At 45.3% G+C, this 11,940-nt stretch overlaps 1 protein-coding gene across 1 annotated transcript; it reads left to right on the top strand.

Moving 5' to 3' along the window:
- The first annotated feature begins 2,627 nt into the window (after positions 1-2,627).
- Positions 2,628-8,801, top strand: Krt12 (keratin 12). The gene is made up of 8 exons (XM_059269684.1): positions 2,628-3,176; positions 3,959-4,041; positions 5,103-5,259; positions 6,169-6,330; positions 6,422-6,547; positions 6,682-6,902; positions 7,994-8,064; positions 8,704-8,801. The coding sequence occupies exons 1-8, from the start codon at positions 2,637-2,639 to the stop codon at positions 8,799-8,801; spliced, it is 1,458 nt and encodes a 485-aa protein (XP_059125667.1). The 5' UTR covers positions 2,628-2,636.
- The last annotated feature ends 3,139 nt before the right edge of the window (positions 8,802-11,940 follow it).

The raw sequence follows: 11,940 nt of genomic DNA, 5'->3' as shown, positions 1-11,940 counted from the left end.
GCCTGTGTTCCTTATTTAACAAAGGGAAGGAGAGCTGCCATTGAACGTCACCATGGGTTCAGCATTCCTGACCCTGGGAAAGTGGTTTGAAAAGGTGTCAGTCTATTTGATCCTGAGTATTCCTTACAGAGGACTGCCATGAAGCTCAGCTGTGACCCTCTGCCATCTGCCCCTAAGCCCCCAATGGGCAGCTCCAACTCTGACTTGGTATGACTCCAGATTTAAGATTTCCCCTCTGGGGAGGCTGGATAATAGCAAATACTATCTGGATCTTTAGGTGGCTATGGATGCTGAATGAGGAAGAACCTAGGCTTCAGATCTGCACTCTATCACTGTAAAGCAAGTATTGACCTCAAGGCCAACTCTGATGACATAAAAGCTAGAGAAAGAAGTGTTCTCTGGGGTCAGGGCTCCCAGGAAAGGCAGAGCTGCTATTAAAGGCTCTGTTTGGGGCAGCTGTGCACCAGAGCCTTCTGGGCACGTGCAAATGTTATCATTAGGATGGACAGTGACACCTCCACCCTCCATATACTGGGCTGGAGTCCCTTAACACTGGCGAATCCTGTTGCTTGTCTCTACGTCAATGCTTTGCTAATTCTACACATCATGATTTGGCAGTTTGGCTTATCAAGAGAAAAATCAATCCAATACATCTTGAATGCTGATTTTGTTAGACTTTGAGCAAATGAACCAGGTATGAGTGATGTCCAGATGGTTGTTAGTTACGTAATCTTAATTAAATAATAATACCAATTAATTATGTAATCTGTTTTTTCTTTTTTGGTTTTTCGAGACAGGGTTTCTCTGTGTAGTTTTGATGCCTGTCCTGGATACCGCTCTGTAGACCAGGCTGGCCTCGAACTCACAGAGATCCGCCTGCCTCTGCCTTCCAAGTTCTGGGATTAAAGGCGTGTGCCACCACCGCCTGGCTAGTTATGTAATCTTAATTAAAAAATAATACCAATTATGTTCAAAATGTATAAAATATAGTCATCTACACCTATATCTTGTTTATATTAGAACAGTTCTTATATTCTCTCTCTCTCTAGAGAGAGAGACAGACAGTTATTTTCGAAGTTCAAGAATAGAATTCTTTTACAATGGGGAATATAGATACTTGGACCACCCATCTCAAGGAAAAAGAAAACCCCTTCCCTTTCTCACTCAACTGCAATGCCCGTAACTCAAATTCCAGAAGAGCTCTCCATGCCCTGGAATTACACTAACAGGTTTCCTCCAGGAATCGACATTTTCTCTCCAACAGCACCTTTCGAGTTAACACACTTCCCATCAGAATATTGTTTTCATGCCCCATATATAAGCCATGTCTATTTCAGAGGCAAAAATTATTATCAAAGAAGAAAGTATAACAGGAATGTTAATTTTTAGAAAATAAAGGCACCAGGTTAAAAAATTTATTTTTATTAGTTTTAGTAATGTATAGTTGTGTGTATCTACAGGTGGGTATGTCCACATGATTGCTGGTGCCCACTGAAACAGCAAGTTTTGGATCACCTGGAGCTGGATTTAGATGTGAGTAGCCATGTGGGTGCAGGGGAATTGAACTCGGGTCTTCTGGAAGAATAGCAAGTGTTCTTAAGTACTGAGCTATCTCTCCAACCCCTGGATAAAATTCTTAGGGTTGTGCTCCCCAAAAAAATTCACAAAAATTTAATAAGGCAGCCTTCCATGGGTTGTTCTATGCTGCAAAAATGCACGCCTCTTCATTAGAGCAGTCAACTAAAATGGCTCACTGTCTTCTGAAGCATAGAATTGTAATCGTTTCATATTTTAGACAGTATTTTTTCCTTTGTACACATTGGTAATGGTGAAAAGACCTAGGTGACACACGATCCATCCAGTCAACACGTTTATTACAAAATTCCCATGGGTCATGCTGTTGAAGGAATAGCAGTGAATGAACACTGAGCCCAAAGCCCCCACATCGTGGTTTACTAAGAACAATTCTTATATAACTCTAACGATCAGCTTCCAAGCAGCACTTCCCCACGTGCTGCTGTTCTGCTTTCCAAAGTCAGAAAAGCGAGAACCGTGAAGCCTCCTAACAGCAAATGTTTCTAGAATCCTGAAAACTAAAATTCTAGTATCTACCCAGAAAATGTATTTGCTTCCACCTTCCACTAATGCACTCCTCACCCGCCTCTGAAACGGTTTCTACCGAAAGAACTACAAGCACGATTGCTGGGTTAAATTGTGTTTCCAAAGGAACTAGACAGGGAAGAGGAGGGGAGAATTCCTTAGCACTCCATCTGTTACGTTCCGGTGTCTGGAAGACTCGGGCAGTGCTGAGGAAAAGGCAAGGAGACAGCTGAAGGTGACAGATTCCTTGAGACAGTCTAACGGCCCCACCCAGCCTTCTTACTTGTGTGACAGACATCTACTGGAAATGATCATTCAATTATAGCTCTATCAGTGAATTTTCATGATGGATAAATCACATACCCACTGAGCTGGCCAGCTGGGGTGGGGGTGAGCATCCTAGTTGGAATGCGGAGAGTGAACTCTTTAACTGCACCACCCACCTCACAGCCTATAAAGGCATGACCCTTCAGGTATACCAACACCGCTTCCTCTCTGGGGTCACCGCCTTGCCAAGCTCCCTCTCCAGCAACACCATGTCGCTTTCAGTCCGCACCTCTGGACTGTCCAGGAGGTCCTCCTCACAGAATGGGGCGACAGGCAGACCTTGGGGTGCATCTGCCTCTAGCGCTGCAAGCTGCTATGGGGGGATGGCCTCTGGCTTTGGAGTTGGTTGTGGGGGGCTCATTTCTGCTGCTTCCATGTTTGGCTCTGGTTCTGGCTTTAGCGGTGGCTCTACGGGCTCCTTTGCAGGGCTTGGCGCCGCCTGCGGTGGACCTCTGGGAGGTGGCTTGGGAGGGATGGGGATGGGAATAGGGGGGAGCTCCGGTGGTGGCTCTCTGTGTATCCTCTCTGACAATGATGGAGGGCTTCTTTCCGGTTCTGAAAAAGAAACAATGCAAAATCTGAACGATAGACTAGCTTCCTACCTAGGTAAGGTTCGTGCTCTAGAGGAGGCTAATGCGGAACTGGAACACAAAATTCGAGAGTGGTATGAAACTCGAAGGACTGGAGACTCTGGGCCCCAGAGTGATTACAGTAAATATTACCCACTGATTGAAGAATTAAAAAATAAGGTAAGGGAAAAGGCTTTAGAAACCTTTTTTAAATTATTATATTTTATAATAATAAATTCTCTTAACTTAGATTTTTTTCTAACTAGATTGTGCTTAGAGAATTTCCTCCTCTCAAGAAGTACAGCTCTGTTTGTCATAAAATGGCTGGACTTCCACAGTACATTATTGTACATTTCTTAACTTGTCAACATTATTTTATCAATACATTTGCTTTTAAAATAAAGCTGTCTTAAACCCTTTGGGGATGTTTGTTTTCTTATCTGTCTTGTTTTATTGGGGAGCTAAGACATGTGGCCGAGTGTTCTCTGGTTGAGCTACACCCGCAGCCTTTGCCTTAGGAAAACGGAACTGGAGAGCATTGTACTGAGTGAGGCAACCCAAGCCCAGAAAGGCAAAGGCCATCTGCTCTCTTTCAGATGTGGATTCTAGTTTGGGATGTTTAGATTGCTATGTTTGAGTGGAAGTGAGTGACTGTGGAGGCAGAAAGCAAGGGAGGAGCCATGGTAGGGAGGAGGAAGTGGAACGCTGGCCTGGAAAGCTTTAAACAAGGATGAGGTGGAGATGGAGGGAGAGGTAGGGGCGGGGAGGGAAGAGCCATCAAAACTAAGGATGCATGAGAAGCCATATAGAAACTTACTGCTTGAAAAGCTGAAAGGAATGTGATTTAAAATAAAGAGTTTGCATGGAGGAAGAAAAGTATTTAGCATCACCATTGTGATGGCATTTGGGAACTACTGGCACTTTAGGACTCCATTTTCATGCGTCTCCCTCTATTCTTTTAGATCATTTCTGCCAGCGTTGGGAATGCCCAGATCATCTTGCAGATTGACAATGCAAGGCTGGCTGCCGAGGACTTCAGGATGAAGTGAGTCTGGTACACCGATGATCGATAACTCATTCCTCATCCCACTCCCCATTTCCTGCCTCCATTGATAGCAAAGGAGTCGGCTCTCCTCAAGTCCACATGCCCCATACCTTCAGTGCTTCCTTAAATCCACGTGGCATTTTTAGAAGCACTGAAAGTCAAACAGTTCACCTTACACAGCTCTAAAGCATAAGTTGCCTCCACCTGGAGCTACGGATCATCTCTTTGTAATGACTCATAATTCAACATGATAATTGTACCTATGTTTAAACCTGAATTGTCAATGTATCAAAATGAATTAATAATATTTTTTGCCAAGGGGTTAAGCGGTGCGATTGTTTCCCTGATGACACATACAATGGAAAGCTTAACTGTGCGTTTATTTTTATATCCCAGCTCCTTTCCCATACCCCACCCTCCTATACAGAGGGAATACAAACTAATTTCCTTTTCGTATTATAAAATGTCCCCACAGGCAGTTGTAATGACGATAGTCCTGAACCTGTGAAGACCCAGTAAAAGTTACTAATGAAGTATCAAGGTTTAAAACTACTCACAAGGAAGAAAAAAAGAGTGACTATTAGCTTACCACCAGCTAGTTTTAGGCTACCTTTAGAAAGTCAAACCACAGGGAGCCTTCCCCCTGGGGTGCCAGAGTCACTGTTGGTAGAAGGTTATTGCCTCATTATTTCTTCATTTTTTTTCTTCTCTTCTCTCCAGATGAGCAGGAAGCAATCATACACACACACACACACACAGGAGAAAAGTCACAAAATCAAAAATTGCATCAAATACTTTTAATGCACTGTTTTTCCTCCCCTTTTTTTTTCAGGGTCTCATGCATCTCAGGCTGGTCTAGAACTCACTAAGTAGCAGAGAATGACCTTAAAATCATGGTCCTCCTGCTTCCACTTCCCAAGTACTGGGATTACAGACATGCACCACTGTGTCTGGCTCTCCCTGCACAGATCCATACATCAAATAGCCCTGAAGATGGCCAGGGCCCCATCACAATGGTGTGTTAATGTTGACTTCCTAAACTGTTGGCACTTGGTTTTCAGGTATGAGAATGAGCTGGCCCTGCACCAGACCGTGGAGGCCGACATCAATGGGCTGCGCAGGGTGCTGGATGAGCTGACCCTGGCCAGAGCTGACCTGGAGGCACAGACAGAGAACCTGACTGAGGAGCTGGCCTACATGAAGAAGAACCACGAGGAGGTCAGAAATAGCTTTACTTTTTTTTCCCCTCACAGATTCAAAAATTACAATTTTGAATTAACAAAGCTAGAGATTGTATTATCTCTGTGTTAAAATGACTATTAGTTCTGGTGTTCTTGCATGTGCTCCCCCAACCCCTGTCCCACCCTACCCTCTCTCCCCTCTATGTGTGCATGTGTTATTGTACTCTTTGTTACGGTTTAATAGATTATAGACTCAGGATGGCAAAGAGTATTCTGATTTTATTGTTTCCATTATTAAGTAATGGCAGAAACTTTCAGTATCTTCATTAAGTATATTTTCTTTAAGTATAGGGTATTTTAAAAACTAAAACAAAACTCTGCAGATAATATGTGTGCCACATGTGCTAGAGAACTATAGCTAGTGTAAGAGGTCATATGGAACTCTGATTTGTGCATCAGAGGCTGGGGCATGGAAAGGAAGAAGGGAGCTGGCAATGGGCGTCTACGGCAGTTCCTGGTGGATTCTCAGTGACTGTGGTATGAAACAGCATATGAGCCCCGGTGTCACTTGCAGCCCTAGCTTTGCAGCAGTTGCTGGAGCAACCTGCACACCAGGTCCCTTTCCTTTCGTAAAGTATAGGAAGCAGATGTTCTAGAAGCAGAGCCAGCAATCCTGGCACAGAACATGGGACCCCCTGGTCATTCCAAAAACCTGTTAAAATATCTTGGGTTTTGTTTGTTTTTCTTAATCAGAAGAAAAATGGGTTTTCAAGCTAAAAAAAAATGTGATGATGTCTTGCATTAATGTTTTGCTTTTATAGCAACTCAGTCAAAAATATAATTTTATTATTACCATGGATGAAGAGACCCGAGAAAGCAAAAGCACCTGGGGGCTCCACTAGTCACGTGAACTTCCACATCCTTCTCTCTCCATTGCTGTCCCTAGGAACTGCAAAGTTTCCAGACAGGTGGTCCAGGTGAGGTCAATGTAGAAATGGATGCTGCACCGGGAGTGGACCTCACCAAGGTCCTCAACGAAATGAGAGCCCAGTATGAAGTCATGGCAGACCAAAATCGGAAAGATGCAGAGGCCTGGTTCCTTGAAAAGGTAACAACACCAAGACAGAGGTTTGGTGCATTCCCGGAAAGCCCCTTGAGCCCGCCCAGAGCTCACCCATCCACCCACCTGACTGTTGCAGAGCGGAGAGCTCAGGAAAGAGATCAGCAGCAACACGGAGCAGCTTCAGTCCAGCAAGAGCGAGATCACGGACCTGAGGCGCATGGTGCAGAACCTGGAGATTGAACTCCAGTCCCAGCTCGCCATGGTAGGGCAACATGCGGAGTGAGACGCGGCATCCTTTAGCTTCCGAAGACAACGTTGCACCCACCGTGTGCTGGACCGTGGACTGCCCTCTTGCTTTCAGACTCCCACACTCCTCTGTCTCTCTCCCATTTGCAGAAGAAGTCTCTGGAAAACTCACTGGCTGAAACCGAGGGTGCTTACTGCTGCCAGCTATCTCAGGTGCAGCAGCTGATAGGCAGCCTGGAGGAGCAACTTCAACAGTTGCGCGCAGATGCGGAGCGCCAGAACGCCGACCACCAGCGGCTGCTGGGCGTCAAGGCCCGCCTAGAGATGGAGATTGAGACCTACCGCCGGCTGCTGGACGGGGACGGCCAAGGGTGAGCAGACAGACAGTGAGGTTGGAAACATCTCGGGGGCTGAGAGGCAGTAGACTCCTGATGAAGACTGTTTCTTCGGCTATGGGAGGAGAGATCTGTAGTGGATTAAACAAAGAACAAATCTTGCCAGTAATCCCAGCATGCAGCAGGCTGAGACCGCGAAGCCCAAGGTCCAGACCAACCTGAGCTACATCTACATAGGAAGACAGTCTCCAGGAAGAGGAGGTGGGCTAGCGAGTAGCTCAGAGGGTAAAGAGCTTGCAAATGTGAAGGACTGAGTCGAGAACCCCCAACCCACCTAAATCTCTAATCTCATCTCTCCTACTGAAGATGGAAGGTGGAGACAGGCATATCCCCAGAAGTTTGAGGCCCAGTGTGTCTCAAATAAGCTGTAGTCCAGGACCAACCTAAGGTGTATCCGGCATCCATGTATGAAGTTGCAAACACATCCTTACACTTACACACATGAACATACACTCACATACACACACAACACACACACCATGCACACACAAACACACAAAAATTTCTTTTAAAGAGGAGGAAGAAGGATAAAACAATGAATCTAGAAAACACAAGCCTGGAATTTAATAAATACTATACAAAATGTATCTAGCCATTATATGACTTGATACTAATTAATAAAATGCTACAGTGATCAAAGACTCATTGTAAATGAACATGTACATGTTCCAGAAGATCCCTCTGATTACCTGATGCTGGGGATGACATATCAACAGTAGCCATCTGGACCACCTCCATCCCATGGTAGCAAGCCTGTGATAAACAATAGCAGGAAGGAAAGAGCCACTCCAAACTGTAAATTAAGAAAGCTGATTTCTAAGACCAGGCTGCATCCCCTCAGAACCCATCATTGGTGGTTTAGAAACAAATGTCCATTGACCCAGAGGGTTACCCTAATGGTGCATCATTCAGCCAAGAAATCCGTAATAGCGTCTCTGTTTTGTTTTGTTTTGTTTTGTTTTGTTTTGTTTTGCTGTAGTTGTATAGATATCCCTAATGTTTAAACTCAAACAGCAGAGTCTCCTGACCCAGCAACCACATGAGCCCAGCCTCTGTTTTCTTTACAGCACCGGATTTGATGAAAGTTTATCCCTCACTGTCTCCAAATCTCAGACACCATCAGTTGATTCCTCTAAAGGTATGGAGAGAAGAATCATTAAAAATAGGTCAGCAAAAAAATTTTTAAAAAAAACAAAAAAATAGGTCAGAATCCCATCATTAATGACTAAACTATAAGATCTCATTAAGTGTTGAGCATAAATAACTTATGGTGTATTTCTGTTCTGAGCAGGGGACACATCAGTGTCTCTCCTGAAGCAAAGTGAGCAGTGAGTAGTGTATTAAAACTCTCGGCAGGCTAAGGGAGGGAAATCCTACTCTAGGTGTGGTGAGCACCACACACATTTTTGAAATGCTTTAAAATGCTCCAGGTCTGGTGGTGTCTGCCATCCTAGCTCTTAGAAAGCTGAAAAAAGAGGATAGTGAGTTCCAGGCCAGCTTGAGCTACTTAGCAAGACCCTGAACTGAAAGAAAAAGAAAGGAAGAGGGGAATACAGAGATGGAAGGAGAGGTTGTTTTGATTTGCGCACAAGACAGTATTGAATGAATGAATTTCCACTGAAGAAAACTCATTTGGTTTGGGATGGAAGTCACTTCCAAAAGTCTAAATTTGATGAAAAGCTTAGGTTGAAGAATAAACTCTGGGTTGATAATTGGTTAGCAGTAATCATTACCCCCTTTTTTTCTGTTTTGTTTTGTTTTGTTTTTTTACCTTTAGACCCAAATAAAACTCGAAAAATCAAGACAGTTGTGCAGGAGATCGTGAATGGTGAAGTGGTCTCATCGCAAGTTCAAGAACTTGAAGAAGCAATGTAAAGCTCCTTAGGAAGGCGAAGGTGACAGCTAGAAGTGATTGCCTCCACATGCTGTGTTGATTCAGCATCTGTTTTGGTCACTTGCCCCTTCTTTGGCGTCTCTATTCGTGTCCGGTCTTGTGAGCATGTCTGAAACGAGTCCCTGGGGCCGGGCTGATCTTCGCTATAAACCCAAATCACCTTATACCTTTCTGGGCCGGAAGAAGTCTTTCCACTAGGTTTTATTTTTCCTGGTCACCTGGACCATCTGTTTAATGCAAGAGCTTTGATGGAGTAGTATTGTTTTAACAGAGCTAACTTTGATTAAAGACTGACTAATGGCAATGAAGTGAAGTGTGTGCCTCCTTGATTATAGTAATAATGCCAAGGGCATAGACACAAGCTTTTAAGATCTTGATAATAAAGTGCATAAGCACTCAGACAAAAAAAATGAGGCTGGAGATTAAGATTATTTTAAGGGGCTGGCCTCTATGTGCCAGCCCGTCATCGAGGTTGATGAAATGTTACATTTTCTACTGTGGAAGAGGACAGTGGCTCGATTCGTTTTCTGGGGCCTTATTTCATACAGTCAGTGGGTCCCTTACACTTAATTCCATACACTCAGTGGGTTCCTATAGAATGGAAGATAGGAGAATCAGTGGTAAACAAGACCTGGTCCTTGTCTGAGGGCAGAGGTAGATATCTACGAGGTGTGGTGATACCTTGGCAGAGGCCTCACGGGGGTTCCAAGGATGCATGGGGGAAGAAGGGATCAAGTTACGTAGGGGCAACTAAATGTTTCATTCAGAAACCCACCAGGCAGTGGAGAGCGAAAGCAACAGAGCACATAGATATGACAAGAGCTAAGGGTGGAGACCTCTCTGGCCTTTGCTCCTTCCTCCTGTCTGGGAGTGGTGAGGTCTAGGGTGGGGCTTTAGGAGCGTGAGTCAGACCCAAAAGCAATGACAGAAGTCAGGTTCTGGGTTGAGACAGAAGATACCCAAAGTCTAAACCAGATTAGACAGTACTTTGGTGTAGGCTGCCAAATCCACAGCTCCTGAAAGGGAACAAGAGTGGGATTCAGTGAGGAAGACCCAGGACTCCAGAGACAGACTGGGTTCAAATCCTAGCTCCGTTACTTAATCTTGAGTAACTTCTCCCTGCCTTGGTCTCCACATGTGTAGTGCAAGCCCATGGCCTTGCAGGTGCACACATCCTTGGCCATGCATGTGCAGGCCAGAGTGGAACATGGGGCTCCTCCCTCTATCGCTCTCCCCCTTGAGCAGGCTCTCTCACTGAGCTCAGTGGGCTGGCCAGGGATTTCTCAGGCTCACAACACTGGGGTCATATGTCTGGCTCACAACTCTGGGGTCATGTGTCTAGCTCACAACTCTGGGGTCATATGTCTGGCTCACAATGCTGGGGTCATGTGTCTAGCTCACAATGCTGGGGTCATATGCCTGCCCTGCTTCTTAAGTGTGTGCTGGGGCTTCTAGCTCAACTCCCCATGCTTGCAGAGCAAAGGCTCTCTTTACCCCTCGCACCGTCTCCCCAGCATCCACTTTTGGGATGATTAAATGAGGTAGTCTACATAAAACAGCAGGAACCTAGGAAGTGTTGGCCCCAGACAGCACCCAGTTGAGGCAGAGGAGGGAATCGCATGGTTTCTTTCTTTTTCTTTGTTAGAATGCTCAGGATCAAACCTAGGGCCTCAGTATGCTATGTAACTGACCTACTACTGAACTGTGAGCCCAGCCTCAGAGTGCTCAGTGTGGGTGTCCCGTTATTGTCTGCAATCTGGAACCAAAACGGGATGGAGAAACCCAGAGAAGGATGAGTAAGGAATATCAAAGTGGGCAGAGGAGAGAGGAAATATTGAGCCTGGAAGACTTCTACAGCTGAGAAAGACCTCAGAGAGTTTCTCCATTGTTTGGCTGGTTTGCTTGTGTTCAGCTTTCTGAAGTCACCTTCCTCTTAACGTTTTTAGTGGCTTCGGTCCTCTGTTCATCTGCCTCTAGCATGCACTCACCTCTCTGTGTTTGGGTATCCTCTTCCAGCACCTGTCATAGATGAACCTGACCTTTTACACCCAAAGAGATGTCCTAGGTCTGTTCCTGAGCAAGATCCCTCAGCCTCAGTAACAAATGATGTCACTACTGTGATCTTCCGGAATGCCTGTAAATACCTATTGCTTTAAACAATATGTTCCCCTTACAGCTACATCTGAATATCCAAGTGATAAGAGACTTGAGGGACTCCAAAGGGGGTACGACCAACTGCAAACCTAATGGTCATTCCTGAGATAGTTTGGTTCCTCGGCCTTTCCTTCTTTTAGAAATATCCCCACCCCTGGAGTGTGGCTCAGAGACACCACTCCCCCTCTTAGGCTTTTCTCTGTGAGCCTTGGGTTCCATCCTCCCAGCTCCCCTCCATGCTCACCCCCTGGTTAATCTCATCTGCTCCTGTGTTTTCAACCTGTTGTCTATACTTCGATTACTTCTCGGGGTGGCCTCCATAATGATCCCAATTATCCCTACCTCCTGTCACTCATGTGGAAGGAAGTGACAGAACACGGTCCCCAAAGACAACAACCCTAACCCCTAAAGTTACTCAATCCAACCCTAACTCTTCCCAACATTGAACCTAACTCTAACCCTGACCTAAATAGTACAAAGCCGTCTTGGCAGAAGGAGGGAGGTGACGAGAGGCCACGGAAGCGAAGGTGGTCAACATACATAATATAGAGGGGTCAAAGTGCTGTTCGCTGTGCTTTGGTCTCAGGGAATGCCAGATGACTGCAAGGTTATACTGCAAAGGAAGGCAGTGTCTAAAAAATAGGGGCAATTTCACATATTCTCCCACTGAGGCTCCAGTGACTGGGATCTCACGGAATGGCAGCAGGTTCCAAATCACAGTCTTTTTTCCACACTATCTCTGTGGGATGCTCTCTAGTCTCCATTTGGCAAATGAAGTCTGAAATCCGTATTCTCACTGACAAGAGATGCGATCAGCACAGCATCCATCCTAGTCTGCTTGGACGGCTGTGACAAAATGCTTCAGACCAGAGGACGGGAGTATAAATGACGGAAACTGATTTCTCACAATTCTACAGGCAGACTGGGTGCTTTCTCAGGGCCCACTTCCTGGGCACATGGTAGAGG

This window comes from Peromyscus eremicus, chromosome 8a, assembly GCF_949786415.1.
Source record: "Peromyscus eremicus chromosome 8a, PerEre_H2_v1, whole genome shotgun sequence".
NCBI lineage: Eukaryota > Metazoa > Chordata > Mammalia > Rodentia > Cricetidae > Peromyscus > Peromyscus eremicus.
Note: the sequence above shows the minus strand (reverse complement) of the source record. Positions and strands in the feature narration are given on the sequence as shown.

What these genes read in the sequence shown, in the direction of transcription:
- Krt12 (XM_059269684.1), top strand. Translation starts at nt 2,637, where the DNA reads ATGTCGCTTTCAGTCCGCACCTCTGGACTGTCCAGGAGGTCCTCCTCA. An exon ending in AGGCCTGGTTCCTTGAAAAG is followed by an intron (nt 6,331 to 6,421) that starts GTAACAACACCA and finishes TGACTGTTGCAG; the next exon opens with AGCGGAGAGCTCAGGAAAGA. An exon ending in CTGGACGGGGACGGCCAAGG is followed by an intron (nt 6,903 to 7,993) that starts GTGAGCAGACAG and finishes TTTTCTTTACAG; the next exon opens with CACCGGATTTGATGAAAGTT.